We start from the raw sequence: 18,967 nt of genomic DNA, 5'->3' as shown, positions 1-18,967 counted from the left end.
TTCTTTTAATACTTTCTCTCTGCCTCGACACCTAATCCCTCTCTCAATCAATTTCTCAAATTGCATCGCCCTACTTCCCCAACAAACTTTCCTTAACTGCATATTTATTGCTTTCCAGTCACATCTTTCTTGAATGTTTATATGCTAAGTACTCTCACATTGTGTCACCCCTTCCCCATCAGACTTTTAATTAAACCATCCCCCTCCCTCTCTTCAACTACCCCTTACTGCATCTGTTAACTATCAATCTCACCACTCTTTATATATTTATTTTTATGTGATATGCTTAAAATTTTCACTTTCTATCAAGATTCCTCCCTTCCCCAAGAAAAGCAAAACTCACACACCCTCATAATCACACATACATGTGGACATTGTGAGAAGAAAAGGGTCTGCTTCTTGTTCTTATTCCTTATTTATAAACTTTATTACAAAATGCAAAGTCCCATGACTTCACAATCACAGATCTATAAACATGTACAACACGAACATAACTGGCAAGTTCCAATGTCTTTTTGAACACCAGTGTGCTGTCTGGAACCACACAAAACCTCGCTTGCCATATAATTTGTAATCATGTCTGTAATGAATGTAAAAATCTGTATGGATGTTGGAGGGGGGGTGTTCAGGTTGGAGTACACCTTCCCAGCTTTTCATTAAGCATCTTTTCAGTGATCTTGATCGACAATACTACTCTTAGCCAATCAGATGCAAGGCTTTCAGTAGTTTATAACAAATGTTGGTAGAATCATTGATGAATCTCTTCATGAAACGTTCCCCAATTTGGCTAAGAAATCTCCTGCCTCCCCCCCCCCCCCCCCCCGGCTAAATAAAGCAAACTTTTTTAAATACAAGTGCAAGCCAATGTTTGGATTCTAAAATCTGATTGTGCTATTCCCTGCCCCACCAGCCCCCTAAAATTACTGTGTGATAAACACATTACCTTGGTCCTCTTGTATAAAGACGTGATATTACAATACTTTGCTATTGTGCTAACTACCATGGTAACCAGCATTGGCAGTCAAAATAAGGAATCCATGGAAATTACCATAATGGAAAAGTAAGTATTACTTGTATGCAACAATGCCAGGAGATTGAGCCACTTGATTTAATACAAGTTGGTCCAATTCCCAGCTCAGCTAATTATTCTATGGCTAAATCAATAAGACCTACTTGATCAATCTTCACATGGTCTGAATACCCACCCAAGCTAGGACTATTGGTTTTGTGTAACAATTTAGACTTAATCTGAACTTTGTTGAATAGTAATCTGAATTTTGTCTAATTGAGAAAAACTATTTGGCTCATGGCACATAGCTTGGTGACTGTTTGTAAAGTTGATTTGCATATTTGATTACATGTGATGTATTCAAGCATGAAAATAAGCACTACCCAGGGGACTCCCACTTCCCTGGATCAAGGGCCAATGATCTTTGGGTTACTGGGCTGACTACTATGGCAAACATTCAAACATACACATTATGGGCATCTGCACAAAAGACCATATAAACAGGAATGTTTTAGGGGAGGGGGAGTACATTGTTTTCCAATAATCTTTACAAATACCTGTAAAATGATATTCTGTTTTGTTTCTCTTTGTTTGAGTAACTGGCAACAGTGACAAAATAAGAATAATTTCACAAGTTTAAGCCAGAAAAAAAAGGGGGTCCAATCAGCAAACATGTTGGTATGCTCATGTGTGATTTTCGAACTTGCCATTGACGAGTGTTAATAGAAAATAACCTCAATGTAAGCTCAAGCCAGAAAAAATGCTACAGTCAGAAAGCATGACGGTGTGCTGATGAGCAATTTTTTAACTTGATGATACAATGGATGGTAGAGGTGAGGAATGGTTTTCATCAGCAGAAGTCCAAAGAGAATGCCTTGTAACCAAAGTTTGTGTAGACATCAATCTTGGAACTTGCCCCTGAAGCACACAGTACCTGAATAATATAAAAATATAAGAAACAGTGTTTACACTGGCAAGTTTTGAGATAAATCACAATGACGGGCATCATAGAGTAGCATACCAAGATGTGACATTTCTTGATGGGTGCATTTCAGCATTTTCATATTCCAATAGAGCATGATGAAAAACATCCAAACACAAAATTAAACATGAATTGGTTCTTGGTGACCCCAGGTATGGCCAAATGAAAACCTAATAGGTTCCATTGAATCAGCGTGAATTTGTCTGGTTATTATATGTACATAACTATTTGGAACCAGGCAGCAGGTACTCATATGGCTACATCTATTTCCACAAGAGCAGCCAGGAAATAGTCCAGACCATCATCATGGTAACTGCAAGTGATAAAGCCTTTAAAAAATGAGACACTTGATCAGATTGTATGCACATAGAGCAATGTAAGCGCATACTAACAGATGACCTTTTGAAAACCCTGCTTACTAATTCCAAGATGAGATGAAGTGCATCTCTTGTGCTAACTCTGGCACCACTCTGATACAGCAAACAATTATGGTTCTCCTCCTTTCATACATTCTTATTTTGAGAAATAGTTGGCCTATGGTCCACACCAACAAATTAATAAAATGTGTAAGGTATTTATGTAGATGACATGTATATAAATCAGAACCTTAATAGTGAGGTCTGATGAGTATTACCTTATTAGCCTCTGACTCTGTGTTGATGACCACGCTATACACATCCATAGCTGTACAAGGTGTGGTAAGTTTAGAATCACCATTCACATGCCAGTGATAGATATTTGGAGACGTCCCTGCTGATATTACCTAGATCAAAATAAAATGAAAAGCAACTTGACAGCAATATAATGGAACAAAAAATTAACCCAAAAGAATGAATTTGGACTTCACAGGTTTACAGGAGCATCTTCGGGAGAGGTGATATGGTCCAGTGTATAAGTCACAAGGCTTTGAACCACAACTACAAAGTACCGGGTTCAGGAATTAATTCCTTGAAATGCTTTTTTGTTTTAAGAGGCTACCAAGCTAAAGCCAGGGTATTGATATAGAGACATTTATATAAAGTATATAACGAGATGTTAGATGATAACATGATATGCACCTCACAAGAACAGAGTCTTATCATTATCATTGCCATTCCTTTTCAATTCAATTAAATCAAAATAGGAAGTATAAGACAGGTAAAAATACCTCAGAAGAATGACATGAAAATAAAATCTTTGTAATGATATATTAATTCTTATGAAATCGACGAGTGTTATGGTTTAAATAGAAATAATCACTAAAACAGAATTGAAATATTTTCTCACATGAACACTAAATGATTGCCCTTAGACAGATGACATGTACACGTATAACTCAGCAAACATGCTTTCATGCATGAGAAAATAGCAAAGAAAAAACAAACAATATAAACAATCTGAACAAATTTTCAGCTTTCCATTATTTTAGCAGAATAAAATCATGATATAAGTTAAACCAGAGCTCAGAATATGGGCCACAAAATTCTAATGACATAATATTTCAACAATATATGGCTAGCTTTTACTGACATAACTATTCTGATATCTGAGCTAGGATTGAACCGGATGTTGAACTTACAGCATCATCATGATAAAGAACTACATGTGGCTGACATTTTGGTGCTTCAAAAATAGTGGTAGGAGAGAGTGATCTCAAATGCCAAAGACTTAATGATGGTCCACCACCACAGATCTAGGAAAATAAATGAAATGTTCTTTGGTAAATTTTTGGTTCATTTTATAACATTGTTCACAATGTCATACAACTAGAAACACTATCATCATCATCATCACCATGATTGTAATCATCACCATCCTCATTAGAATCAACAGTGGCGTTATCACTGTCATCTCCACCACAATCACCATCATCACCATCCTCATTAGAATCAACAGTGGCATCATCACTGTCATCTCCACCACAATCACCATCATCACCATCCTCATTAGAATCAACAGTGGCATCATCACTGTCATCTCCACCACAATCACCATCATCACCATCCTCATTAGAATCAACAGTGGCATCATCACTGTCATCTCCACCACAATCACCATCATCACCATCCTCATTAGAATCAACAGTGGCATCATCACTGTCATCTCCACCACAATCACCATCATCACCATCCTCATTAGAATCAACAGTGGCATCATCACTGTCATCTCCACCACAATAACCATCATCATAATTATCAATCACCATTATCATTGTTGCCATCATAACCATCACCGTCATCACATCACATCACCATCATCATATTATTATTTTCTCAATCGTTAATCATCATCATCATCCCCCTCCTTATCATAATACCATTTTTTTTTATCATTCATCATCATCATCTTCATCATCACCATATCATTTTCTTAATCATTCATCATCATCAGCAGCAGCAGCATGACCATCCTCATCACCACCACCACCATCATCTCTGACAGCACTGCCACCCCCATAATCCGTCATCATCATCATCGTCATTTACACCATCATTGTCTTCATTGTTATCATCAGAGCCCATAACATCAAGCTAAATCCATATCAAAGGGCAGATTTTTACGCTTGATTACATTATGTGTAATCATTCATACGAACAAACTGCACAATTAATTCCTAAGCTTTGTGTTATTATGGGCCCCCTGACCATTCTCACCAGCAACGTACATGCCTTTGATAAAATGGGTTTTTTTTCAAAACCATTTTCTCAAGGAGTGTAATATGAAATACAAACTCACCAGCCAGTCATCTGCAGGATCTACGGCTACACAGCTTATCCATTTATCTTTTGGATTATTGATGCATTCCTGGGGAGGGGAAATAAATAAAATGTGTACATTCAAATAATTAAAATAACAACAACAAACGTTTTACAAGTACAATGCAGATTTACTTACTTTATTGTGTTATTCACAACTTAGTTACTCATGCATACTGCATGGAAAGTGTGAATTTAATGGAGCAAAGAATTAATGAGTCAGAAAGAAGAGTTTGTAAATGACAAGTATTAAAGACATATAACTACTATCATATCTGGATAGTAATATCAGTACTAGGCTTATACATTGATATTACATACTATACAATGTCTAATATGCTTGTTTGCAACTAAATTAGAGCATGCAACATTTTCACAATCTCAAATACTACATGTATATAAAATTTTAGTTATCAAAGTAGATGATAATTGCAAATTGCAAACAAATGACAGATAGAATGAAGAGATTTTTATGATGCCAACAGGATTTATTTCCAAATGTGCATTAACTTGAATTCTGTGCTTTATTTGTTTTTTCCCAATTGGCATGAATTTTTCAAAGTGCTATACAACACAATTCTATTCAGTTTGGCTTCACCTGGTTTGATATGTTGATCACTTTCCAACTTCATGCTAATCTTTCTATTGTCATGTCGTGTCTATTTGCTATTGGGTTATGCGTTCAAACCCCAGCCATGGCGTTATTTCCGAGAAATGTATCTACATTGTGCTGCACTCAATGCGCATGAAGTTCATTGGAATTAATGGAATCTATTTACTCAAAACACAGACAGCTGATCTGCTACAGCCAGGGTAATTAAGGTGCATTATTTTAAAGTGTCAGACTTCTAAAAAACATGATTCAAGCAATAGATTATTATTATTATCTAAACAAAAAAAAACATTATTACCAAATGAAGATTGAACTCACCTCATGTTTGTTTGGTTCTAGGATGGCTACGGGTTCCCCTGACGTCCTAGTATCTGAGGAATCAAAGAAGATATATCAATATTACTACTCCTTTCTGAAACAAATATGAACAAGTTACCAGGCTTATATCCTTATTTCTTATTCCAAATAGAGCCGGTTCCCTAAAAGGCATTATCATAATCCTAAAGAGAAACAGTAACAGTCAGTATCAACATGGACCTACTATGGCATCAAGAATGCACTACAGAAAACAGAGTCATAATCAGTCAAACTCAAAATGAGTTCTGATTTTTTTTTTCTGTTGTTGAGAATTTTAGATTTCTTTTATTTATTAATAGTTTTTATTTTTCATTAATTTTTAAAAACAAAGAATGTTGACAAAAAATTATCCTGTTCTAACTCTCTATAGACAAAAAAGCATGAAGGTATAAGAAAGGGCAATATGACATGGAAAACCCAAGTCCATTACAAAACAGTAACTAATTTTAGACGAGACATACAGAAAAATTCTATGGTTATACATTGGTATTGACATGGGCTGAATAGATATTACAGGCATGTTTCATTGTTGGCTTTTTAGTTTTAGGTGGGTGGTTACAGAGGGACGGGTCAACGTTAGAAGACACACATAACTCAACAAATGTTTTTCTTGGGATACTTGTGCACATGAGCACTACAGAATGTTAATTGATTTCCTCACCCCATATCCTGACTGTTCCATCTTCAGACCCTGAGGCAACCTGTGCTGATGTATTAAACAATGCTACAGCATGGATGTAGTCCGTGTGGTCTGTATAAGAATGCTTTATAAAGTATAAAACAAAGATGGTGATAATGAGCAGTATAGTGATAATTTTAATGATGTAAAATGAATGATGATGGTGACGATGATGATGACGGTGGTGATGATGATGACGATTATAATGATGACGATTATGATATTGATGATGATGATTATGTTTATGATAAATATGATTATTATCAATATTATTAATAGGATGATGATGATTATCATTATTAGGATGATGACGATGATGATTATTATTATTATTATAATTATTAATATTAGGATGATGATGATGATGATGACAATGATGATAATGATGATAATGATGATGATGTTTATGATGATGAAGATGATGATGGTGGTGATGTTGATGATGATCATGATAATGATAATATCCAAAACAATTAACAAGTACGTCTAGTGACATATCCAAACATGGTATTTAAGGCATTTCAGCATCACCAATCCTCAAATCTATCTGCTGAAAAGAAAATAAATGATGCCCTGCCAAACATGATACACATTAGTATAAATATCATTGTTTGTTAAGATACACATTTTGACATTGTGAATAATCATATATGCCATGCAAACAAGCCCAATGTTTTGTATTCACCATTAAATGAAGAGGGGGGGGGAATCAACAATTACCATATACATGATTAACCTACGAAGTAAAAAAAAAAGAAGACATTTGCTGTGCTTTCCAAATAATGGTACAGAATACAGGCCATAATACACCTGTGTGGTTATGAAAACAAAATTACAGGAAATTGAAAACTTCGGGGAAAAATATGCTTACCTTACATGTACCTGATTCTAAGTCCCACACATGCAATTCACTGTCACCTCCACCAGAATACAAAGTGTTGTCCTGTTTGTGAAATTCATGAAAAAAAACCCAAACAATGTCATTATATCATCAACAGTGGCAGACACAGTCAGGTTAGAGATAATACTATAATTGTTTGTGGACAATGTTGAGCCCCACCCAAAGTATCATGTATAATCTGGCTAGAATCTGCTTCTCATCTCGATAATCTTTAAAAACAAATACCGAGTTACCAAGGACAATATATCTTTCACAATATATTCATCCAATTCAAGAATAGTCGTCTAATGATGCATGAGGCAAGGATAAAATCAATGCAAAGCAAACAAATGATCTAGAAAAGATTAATGATTATATTTCGAACAACAAATATTGAAGAATTCTGTTTTCTTCCAATTATTTAAGAACCACTATTGAATATCTCAATATCTGTTAATTTTCTTTGAATAATAATATATTTTGCTTAAGCTATTGTACTTTGAAAGGTTCTTCTGTTTTATTAATAAGCTTCATTTTGCAGATGATAAACAGAAGATCACAATATTACCCAAAGCACCAACCCCCCCCCCCCCTCCTTGAATAAGACTGATGAAGACTGAAGTGAACATGTTTTGATATGATCTCACCTGCCGATTATATGCAAGTCCGTTGGTTTCCACGGCTCCAAAATTTGCTGAGTGTGGTACAGAGAGTGACCATGCTACCCTTGGTGCCTGTGTAATATACAAACAACAACTCATTTCTCTTCAACTTGTGAAAACATTCTTGTTTTGAGTATGTGCACATTTATTTTTCAAAGAATCATACTTGTGCAATTTGTTAATTTTGACCAATAATTAATTGAGTAATACTGGGTGTCAGGCAAAATGAATATCTGGTAACATGGATGTTCTTAACCAATTATTTTATCAGGATATATTTGATCCATCTTATAAAATTCCTATAGAATTGAAAAAACAATGATGATCTGAATGGGTGAAAATTCTAACCTTCTGTTGTATATCCTTCCATTTCCAAGCTTTGATATCTCCACTTCCACCACTGGATAAGAGAGAAAAAAATGAGATAGGACAATGAATTGAAAAATTTGTAACAGATTGAAAAAATTACTTGCAAAGATGCAACTAAAAGATCAATCATAACTATTGCAAAACAATATACACTTTCTATTGCATGAGGCCATAAATCAATTTCCGAGATCCAATTCATTGTGGATACATGTATACTCTAACTAATTTTTAGACAGCCATATTGATCAAGATTTACATGCATATCTGATTTGGGACTTCCATATTAAGAGATATTTCTGGCTATCATATGCTGAGTTTAATGTTGTATCTGAAAATGATTCAGAAAAAAACCCATCAACTTTCCTTTCTACTTTCCATGACAAAATACAAATTCATGTCATATTAAAATTCATCAAGGGTAGGTATTTGTTTTAATTGCATCATGACTGTGCCATGATTAAACAAAGTCCTGGTGGCAGAGTCAGTGTCTGGTCAGTAGTAAGAAGTAGATGTTATGTTTGAATCCTGCAGGTTCCAAGATTTTTCTGACTTAAGCCTATTTTCATATCAACATTTGGGGCCCGTTTCATAAAGAGTTGCAACTGTTGTAACTTTGCCATTATGGCAACTACCATGGCAACCTTGATTTTGATTGGCTGTTGAGCCCTGTTGCCATGGTATTTGTCATATTGGCAAAGTTACAACAGTTGCAAGTCCTTTATGAAACGGGCCCCTGATCTAATTCAGTGGGTGATGGCCAGAAACATCATACATTATTCAAACTTCCCCAGCAAGCCTTCAACACACCCTTTGACCTCCACATTGATCAACTGATTGTAAGTCAATTTCTTGCAATGCCCTCTTATTTTCAGTAAGGTGATGAAAATGGAATTATCTTTCTAGTGTATTATAAACAACCAAATACAATATGATGGAGAGAGGATAAAAAATAGAGAGAGGATAGTAAGGAAATGCAAATTAAGTCAGACAAAGAAAGAGGAAAGATTAAGTCTAATTTGCAAACCCAATGACATGGCTATTAAATAATAGGAAATATGTTCCTGCTATGAAGTAAAAGGATTTTTTAAATCCAAAATGTTGTTGAGTACTGCCAACTTTCCATTTGGCAAGTCTAGTCTTCAGTATGCTGCATTACCTTACCTTCCTTTTAAAGAATAGAGAGCAAATGAATCTTATTGAGCTATTTCAGTATTTGTTTACTTTTTACCTTGGTCTTTTCTTCATTGCTACTGAAACATGAATGAAGCACATTATAAATATTGTGTATCATTACTATTATCATCACATTACTTACCAGATCAAAAAGTTTTCAGTAGACTGCAGAGCAAATATGGCACCATCAAAGGCTAAAAAAAAGAGAGAAACATATTTAAATATAAGACTAGATAAAGAAACCTACTACATGAAAATGAGCATTTCGTTTCATTAAATACATGAATTATAAACAAATATCAAAAGAATTTTTATAGAGACAGTTACATGTTCAACTCTGCAGTCTCACAATTTGGTGACCCAAGTTCAATTCCCAGTCAGTGCGCTTGTATACTTTGGGCATTAGTCCTCCTTACCTTGGAGAGGACCTTAAGCCTTTGGTCATCTCGTCAACTTAATAATGTAACATGCTTTATTGGCAGTCAGGAAAAACCACCACCATCATCTAATCCCAACCACTACCCTTGATCTAAACATCAAATAGAGATATTACTGATTAACATTGACTTACCTTTGAATGTGAAGATAGGTTTCCTGCTGTTTTCATTTGCATCTGATGATAGTGCACAACGCATACTAGGCATATAAATGATACAGGGATATTAGTTAAAATCAGCTCTCAAGCTTACAGTCGAAATAAAACATCATGGTAAAAATATCTCTTACAGTTCAAATGAGAGCAAATCAGAAATGAGCAATGAAAATGACTCTTTTCTTAGGTGATCTTACACTTGCATTCTTTACAATGAGATTTCAATGAAATCTCTCTCTGATGTACTATTGTCAAGGATTCCCGCATGCAGTTTCTGACGAGGCATGACATCATATCATCAGGGGCCCGTTTCATAAAGGACTTGCAACTGTTGTAACTTTGCCATTATGGCAACTACCATGGTAACCTTGATTTTGATTGGCTGCTGAGCCCTGTTACCATGGTAGTTGCCATAATGGCAAAGTTACAACAGTTGCTAGTCCTTTATGAAACGGGCCCCAGGTGTTTGAATATATTTCAGCAGCCTCATTCACGCTCTAAGCACTAACACCATCGCCATCACTATCACTTTACTTGATATCAATCACTGAATTCTATCGAGTAAACGCCTAATGTTTAGGTTGACCATCTCCAGTATATAAAAGCTTTAAATTCAAATTTCAGACAGCTTTCAAATCTTTGTCTGAGAAAGTTATTTGTTTTTGAATTTGTATTGTATTAGGTACTTACATGTATATAACATTTTTTCAGTGATATATTGTAAGGTTGGCCATTTATGAGGGTCTTTTTGTTTTCTGGCTCAGGCTGCTTCCTGCCAGGCAACATTTTATATACTGTACCAATGTAAATACTGTATGTATATATGAAGAGTTTAGTTGCAAAAGGGGTTAGGTCCACTTTGGACCATTCCGAGAAAAACCATGTTTTTTATTCTCACTTATTGCAATATTCTTATGAGAAACTAAATTGTCATGATGTACTACCCTATCATGTGAACATAAAATTGGGTATAAAAGAAATCTACCTGTCTTCATTTTTTTCTATATATTTAAAAAAAAAAATCATCATTGTGGACCTAACCCCTTTTGCAAGTAAACTGAAATGAATCCAATCTCTTTTGATTAAAAAATTGATTTTTCTTTGCCACTTTCATTTACGTTTTCATTTGAATTTCAAATTGTCTTTGGTATCATCAGAGCGACTAAAAATTTAGAGGTTTAGAGACAGAAAACAATAAAATTGATGAACAAGTGGAATGCCTCTGGCCGTCTCACCTGCATCACGCGATTCAATATAGCAGCAGTGCTGATTTTGAAAACTACTATAACTCGCACAAGATGTTCAGTGATACTTGGTTACTCTTATTTCCACGTTTTATGAACTAGACCAATACACTTATAGAGATATGATGGCAATTCAACAAATACCCCCAACGTGGCCAAAGTTCTTTGACCTTACATGACCTTTGACCTTGATCATGTGACCTGAAACTCGCACAGGATGTTCAGTGATACTTGATTACTATTATGTCCAAGTTTTATGAACTAGACCAACACACTTTCAAATTTATGGCTGTAATTCAACAAATACCCCAATTTGGCCAAAGTTCATTGACCCTAAATGACCTTTGACCTTGATCATGTGACCTGAAACTTGCACAGGATGTTCAGTAATACTTGATTACTATTATGTCCAAGTTTCATGAATCAGATCCATAAACTTTCAAAGTTATGATGGTAATTCAACAGATACCCCCAATTCGGCCAAAGTTCATTGACCCTAAATGACCTTTGACCTTGGTCATGTGACGTGAAACTCATGCAGGATGTTCAGTGATACTTGATTAACCTTATGTATAAGTTTCATGAACTAGGTCCATATATTTTCTAAGTTATGATGACATTTCAAAAACTTAACCTTAGGTTAAGATTTTGATGTTGATTCCCCCAACATGGTCTAAGTTCATTGACCCTAAATGACCTTTGACCTTGGTCATGTGACATGAAACTCAGGCAGGATGTTCAGTAATACTTGATTAATCTTATGGCCAAGTTTCATGAACTAGGTCCATATACTTTCTAAGTTAAGCTGTCATTTCAAAAACTTAACCTCAGGTTAAGATTTGGTGTTGACGCCGCCGTCGCCGCCGCCGTCGCCGTCGGAAAAGCGGCGCCTATAGTCTCACTCTGCTATGCAGGTGAGACAAAAATGGACCTAATCCCTTTTGACAAATGAGTTCTTCAGAAGAGTTTAGTTGCAAAAGGGGCTACGTCCACTCCAAGAGGTCCACTCCCATATTGCAGTATTTTTATGCAAAACTGAATTTTCATGATACCCTACCATGAGAACATAAAATTGGTATAAGAGAAATCTACCTGTCTTCATATTTTTTAAGATATTCTTTTCCAAATAAAATATGTGTGGACCTAACCCCTTTTGCAACTAAACTGAAATGGACCCAAGCCCTTTTGAAAATAAAGTGACTTTTCTTTGCCATTTTACTTCACTTTTTAATAGGAATTTCAACTTTTCTGTGGTATCATCTTATAGAGCTACTAAAAATTTATACATCATTAAGACATAAAAATCAAATTTGATGAAAAATGGACCCAAACCCCTCTTGCAAGTGAGCTCTTCATATGTGTATCATATTAATGCATTTTCGATGCTCTGGTTAAATACAATTGAAAATGAAATTTTTAAAAAGATATGAAGGGATTTTACACAGTATTTCCACCCCCGGTATTCTTCGAACAGCACTTGTAACTAACCTGAAGACAGCAATTGTCCCATAGTTGTTCCCAGCTAGTAGGTACTTGCCATCTGGTGATATACATTGTGCAAACACTGACATGTGAAGCTGTTTTTTCTCCTTCAAAATTTGCTCCTAAAAAGAGATGAAAGAACAATAAACATTTGAGAGTCTAATTAGGGATATCACTATTAATTCATTATTATCATACTTACGTAAGAGATTGTTGCCAAGACACATGTATACAAATGTTATCATTCAATTATTTGATTACTCAATTTTGTGCATAGGCCTTACTAGCATATGAAACTGGGCCTACATGTATAACCTCAAGCTCAAAAATGCTCTAAATGCAGCCTAAATTGGACATGTATGAAGATTCAACAGCCACTCTTATTTTCACTAGCCAGCATATTCAATCATCACAGACAATCACAAATACATTTTATTGTATGCACAAAAAAAAAAGAGAAAAATATTATGAAAAGACGGGGAAAACCTGCCGCGCCGTTTTCCGTCTTTTCATAATATTTTTCTCGTTTGTTAAATGAATTCTTGTTTAAAAATGAAATCAATGTCATATAAATGTCGGAAATTAAGTTGTTTCCCATTTACATGATTTAGGGCTAGATCTTTTAGAATGAATGTAGAAATCTCGGGGGCGAAAATTTCAGGTTTTTCCGCGGTACACGCACATGAATGGGACGCAATCCCTGGCTCCGTAAGCACACATTAGTAAATGATTTTTACTCTACAGTGCGTATCAAAAAAAGTGTACATTTGTAATATCCTGAAAATTGTCTACATGTTAACATTGGTACAGATCCATTTAAGCAAATAACGATATAACTGTCAAAAATATTTCCGCTTGAGTGAGCACCACTTACTTTTGAAAAGTTAGTGAAATATGAGTTGCGCAGAACTTTGAAATAGTTATGCGAATACATGTAGACCTTAATCATAAAGAACACGTTGAATTTAGCTAGTAAAATTGATTTGAAGATATCATTTCCCGTTTTAACTTGTTTCCTTGCCCAAAACACTTCGAAGAGTGCATTGTGCCCCACCCCACTCCCCCACACACCAAAGCCATCGTGACGATATTTGCTTTACACTGAGCTGTGATTTACATGAAATGGCTTAGGCTTGATTTTCATTTTGTTAATCATTTTCAAGCTTGGAAAAGGTGTGGAAAAACAAGTATTAAATAAAAAATGAAATGTAAACCCACTTTGAATGATAAAAACTTAGTGAAAAATGCTGAAGATGTCTGATATAAACTTTTGTTCAGATTTAGTTATGTCCTCAGATCCAGCTGGCACAAAAAGGGTAAGGGTTGTGCTTACTAATTGTTGAAATTTCAATTTGGGTGTCAAAATTGTTACAAAATGTTTGAATGTATCTGTTTTATTTCAATTGACTAAAAGTGCAAGGGAATTGTATGAGAAATGTTTCGCAGGGTAAATGTGATTTCGCCCTTTCCCCTTGACACAACGTGAAAACAAGCATTTCTGCGCAAACAGATTTCTGCGAGCTTTACAAAAATGGACAGTGCTCACTCAAGTGTAACATTTTGTCAAAACTTTTACTTTCATTGGATAGATGAGACCCAAACCTAAGATTATATGTGAAAAAATTACCCACATGTTGTATATTTTTTAATTCCCAGGGCTTTTTCAAAGTGTAAACTTTTTTTATACGCACTGTATAGGAGCCTCTCAGCCCTGGCTAGACATGGCCTAGACAGGAATAACCGTCGTTTCTGGGGATTTATTTAACAATTTCTGACACTTTACTATAATCCCCATTTGAGTGGAGCCAACGCATTTCAGCAGAACAACCAAATACAGAGACTCAAGCTTTTGGTCTAGAACTAGACATGGCCTGGCCTGGCGTAGACCAAAAGCTTCTGTCTCTGTTATATTAGTTGTTCCGCTGAACTCCAATCGCTCCATTCACCAACAGAGATCTCACTCGATCTGTACACATGGTACAGGGACTCAATGGCCATATGTTTATGTATTAAGTTCAAATAAACCAGGAAGTGAAAGTTGCGTGACAGCCGAAGTAAGTCACTGTTTTTTTTTTCCTTTTAAGTTATTTTTTTTCCGTTTTGGTGCATTTTAGGCCAAAACTGAATAGATTTTAACAGCATTTGCGACAGCACGCAAATCACGTGGTTTGCGTGCTGTCGCCAAGCGAAAGACAATGAAATCAAGATGGCGACGTAAACACGGTGGCAAGTTCTTCCTGTCTTTTCATAACATTTTTCTTGTCTTTTGAACAAATTCTTGTTTAAAAATGAAATCAATATCGTAGAAATGTCGGAAATATAGTTGTATCCCATGAACATGATTGATGGCTAAATTTTTTAGAAGGAAAGTAGAAATCTTGGGGGGGGGGCAAAAGTTTCAGGTTTTTGGGCGGGCGTGTAGATGTATGGGAAGCAATTCCAGGCTCCATGGGGAGTAAGCCTACATATTATTAGACTGAAATTTTACTCTCCAGGGGCCTCCAGGCTAGCCTAGGGGCCTAGACTCGAGTAGTACTACATGTACTAGTGGGAGGAGCTGAGTGAAGATAACACAAAATGAGATAACACATAGTCTTGAGGACTCCATGATGATGTTTTTTTTATATTTTGACATATACTTCTTCATCATGGAGTCTTGAGGACTTGTTTCCTATTGTTCTTCGCCAACGTTACAGACGCGTGCGTTGCGTAACGTTGGTGAAGAACAATAGGAAACAAGATGGCGGCGTAAACATCGGGCAAGTCTCTTCCGTCTTTTCACAATATTTTTCTCATTCTTTTCTGAATTCTTGTTTAAAAATAACGAGAGCGTAGAAATGTCGGAAATTAAGTTTTATCCCATGTACATGATTTAGGGCTAGATCTTTTAGAAGGAAAGTAGAAATCTCGGGGGTGAAAGTTTCAGGTTTTGGGGTCCTTCGTGTAGGTGAATGAGAAGGAAGACCTGGCCTGGCTTCATTGAGAGTAAGCCTACATTAGTAAATGATTTTTACTCTCTAGAAAAAAAAAGTAAAACTTGCCTCCTGGCCTGGCTAGATCTACTGGAGATCGGTTGGGTAAGAAACGTCTCATTTTTACCATTTGTAGTGAAATAATTTTTATCCCTTTATACTCATTAGGCGCATGAAGGTTCATACTATGAATCATAGATAAATAAAATTCACCCCTACAAACCGATTTCACCCTCTAACAATGGATTTCCTAGGGAAATCCATCCGGGTGTGTAGGTCTCGCTGCAGCTTCTAATGCCAATGGAAAGAGTGTCATGATGAAGATGTCAAAATATTAAAAAAACATCATCATCATCATGCCATGGAGTCCTCAAGACTAGATAACACGGTTTTCAGAATACACATTTGGAGGTATGTTACTTTTTAATAGTTAGGGGCGTGTTAAATCAGAGATATAACACGATATTAATATTTAACACCAAAGTTAACACGATTTTCAGATTACCGCCCCTGGGCCTGGGCTCCGGCCCGCGAAGCTCCCTGAGCCTGAGTTTTACTGCGGCAGCCCGAACACGTACAAGTCTAAAGACGTCGTGTCGAGGTCCCCGGGGCAAGGCCGAGTTAGGCCTGGCGGAGGTGAGATGCTCCCGCCGGCCGCCCCGGGTCGTGCAGGCCGCTGGCGCTGCTGCTTTAGGCTTAGCTGAGCCTGAGGCTGAACTGAGCGATACAGCTGAGCTGATCTGATGGCGATGTGATTCGCATGAACTTACAAGTTACAGAAATAATAAATGTCTGCCTAAATGTCAAACGAAATCAGGAACAAAAAATCAGGAAAATAATTACCTCATAAGACAAAGCCATATTCAATATTCGTACAGCACCAAATTGCAAAAGACGAATTCCCCATGAAACAGCGGTAAATGTACACCAACGAACGTAGAGGGCATCAACACACGGCCGGTTGGGGGCACTTCCTTTTATTTCCGTGGGGGCCTGGCGTAGTCTGCCTGGCATGGGGAGGGGTTCTTTTTATTATAATAATTTAAAATGTTTTTTTTTTTCATTGTTGTATAGGTCATAACAAAGACGCAAATTATATGGGCAAAAAAAATGGAAAACAGTAAACAGGTAAACATGGTTAAGGAGGAAACAAAGTTTTTAAAATTAGAGGGGAAAATGGCAAATTCCTTTTTTTTATTCACATGAAGGATTATGCTAATACTTGGCGCTTAACTCAAGATACAGTTTAATAAGAAAGTGCTCGCTTCATATTTTCATTATGATTTGGGGGGATATGCTCATCGATAATGATTACCACTGATGTCCTTAAAATGTTCTGTTTTAGTCTTTTGAGGATGACAATATTTTGGCTTTTTTTTTGTTTACTGAGATACATATCCTCAGTGTTCATGAATTTTGTATAAAAAATATTTATATAGCCATAAAGATAATTCAGGTATGCGTATTTCTTAACCCTACCTGGGCTATTTTGTGAGCTTGAAGTCCCTTGGGTCTTTTGCGCAGCGGATATCGCGAAAATTGTAGTCCTAACACTATAAGAAAAAGTTTACCAAATATTGGGGAAAATGGGAACATGCATTATGTTTGCCCAGTAATGATACCAAATACCTTGTAAATTTTACGCAGTGTTGCGTTGAAATGTACATGCATTTTGCCTAATATGGGAAAAAATTACTCAACAAAATTAACGTTCCCTTTCTACCCAATATTGGGTAAATTTTTACTCAATCTTTTTTAGAGTGAAGTTAGGGTGGTAAAAGGCTTACGTATATATTGCTATCATAATTTAAAAAAGTATGTTCGTTTTCAGGTCAGCATAATAATTGTATCAACTTAAATTTCCGCAAGTACTCAACGGCTATGTTTAGCGAGATATGTCGTATTAAGCGGCTTCTAGATAAACTTAACGGGGGGCAGGCTTTCCCCCTGGCGGATTTCATCAGGGAAAAAAAACGGGAATGAAGAGAAAGAAAGAAAGAAAGAAAGAAAGCAAGAAAGAAAGAGAGCCATGGAATGAGCAAAAAGCTAAATTGGAAAATGAAGAAAAGAGACAAGAAAAGAAAAAAAAAGAAATTAATAACATGACCGCGGCTGCCGAGGATTGTGAATTAGTACGGGAAGAAAGATGGATGGCGTAACATTAGGGGCCTATATGAAGTCTATTATAAGCTTGCCATAGCAGTCGCAATCAGGACAAAAAAAAAAGGTCCTTGTAACCAAGAGCTAGATATCCCCCTATTTTTAAGTAAAGCAGGGGCCGCGGAAGGGGGGGGGGGTTGGGGGGCTTCAGCCTCCCTCTTTTTTTCCAAAACTATGTACAAAAACGTCAAAATTACCATGATTGTGATTTTTTTTGCATGGTCAGCCCCCCCCCCCAAAACCGTTCCGCGGCCCATGTAAAAAAACGGTGACCCGACATTTGCTCCTGCGACAATTGCTCCGGGCTTAATATTTCAGAAGGCATAGGATTAGAGTTAGGATTGTGATAGAGTTTTTGGTTCAGAATATTGTAATGATTACGAATAGGGTTTATTTAGTTTTGGAAGTTAGGTTTTATGTTTTGCTTATTGTGTAGATTTTCCATCGGAGCAATTGTCGCCGGAGCAAATGTCATGGAACCAAAAAAACTTCTTAATGTTTACCTCGCTCTAATGCTCGCGCACACAATCTTCCTGTTCATAATTGTCATGTCCGGGTTTTTTTTTTTCTATTGCCCCCCCCCCTTGAGGCTCCGGCTGGTCACCGACCCTACGCCCCTGCATTCCAAGCCCGATTAAAAGTCAATGCATCCAAATTTTCAGCTTGCATATTAACGCTCGCATTTATATTTGTAAGTATATCTGTTAAAACACTGCTTAAAATAACATTTGCAGGTAAGTAAAAAATAAATTAGCTCACGTACGTACGCTTCGGCGCACATAATTGTTTTATCATATAGGTGTCGATTAGTGTGATGATTGGGGGATGATTGGTGTCTGAGTACCAGCGAGGGGGCGAAGCGACCGAATATCCCCCTCCCACGGTATAGGGGCTTTTTAAGAAATTGACACGCGAAAATCGCATTTTAGAGTAAACTTAAATCACTTTCTAGGCCATGATATTGTAGTCCACTTACACTCTTAAATTACCAAACATTGTAACACATAACAAGTATATATTTCATTTCAAGCCAAAAGAACATCTCAGAACATTGACAG

General features: G+C 36.3%; 1 protein-coding gene across 2 annotated transcripts; it reads right to left on the bottom strand.

The window, feature by feature from the left end:
* Positions 1–116: 116 nt before the first annotated feature.
* Positions 117–16,684, bottom strand: LOC129254665 (THO complex subunit 6 homolog). 2 transcript variants are annotated; one of them, XM_064111634.1, is made up of 14 exons: positions 16,367–16,443; positions 16,255–16,295; positions 12,784–12,952; positions 10,031–10,095; positions 9,602–9,653; positions 8,266–8,317; positions 7,903–7,989; positions 7,247–7,318; positions 6,358–6,460; positions 5,658–5,710; positions 4,707–4,775; positions 3,550–3,663; positions 2,626–2,754; positions 411–1,943 (listed from the first exon to the last, which is right to left on the bottom strand). In XM_064111634.1, the coding sequence occupies exons 3-14, from the start codon at positions 12,864–12,866 to the stop codon at positions 1,860–1,862; spliced, it is 963 nt and encodes a 320-aa protein (XP_063967704.1). In that variant the 5' UTR covers positions 12,867–12,952; positions 16,255–16,295; positions 16,367–16,443; the 3' UTR covers positions 411–1,859. The 2 variants fall into 2 exon arrangements, with proteins under 2 accessions (XP_063967700.1, XP_063967704.1); XM_064111630.1 differs by lacking the exons at positions 16,255–16,295; positions 16,367–16,443 and adding an exon at positions 16,593–16,684 and having other exon boundaries at positions 117–1,943; positions 12,784–12,899.
* Positions 16,685–18,967: the final 2,283 nt, after the last annotated feature.

Source organism: Lytechinus pictus, chromosome 2, assembly GCF_037042905.1.
Source record: "Lytechinus pictus isolate F3 Inbred chromosome 2, Lp3.0, whole genome shotgun sequence".
NCBI lineage: Eukaryota > Metazoa > Echinodermata > Echinoidea > Temnopleuroida > Toxopneustidae > Lytechinus > Lytechinus pictus.
Note: the sequence above shows the minus strand (reverse complement) of the source record. Positions and strands in the feature narration are given on the sequence as shown.

Excerpts from the sequence above, each read along its gene's own strand:
- LOC129254665 (XM_064111630.1), bottom strand. Across the intron at positions 6,461-7,246 it reads TAGAATCAGGTACATGTAAG|CATTCTTATACAGACCACAC; the intron begins GTAAGCATATTT and ends TACTTTATAAAG. Across the intron at positions 2,755-3,549 it reads TTCTTTATCATGATGATGCT|GTAATATCAGCAGGGACGTC; the intron begins GTAAGTTCAACA and ends ATTTTGATCTAG.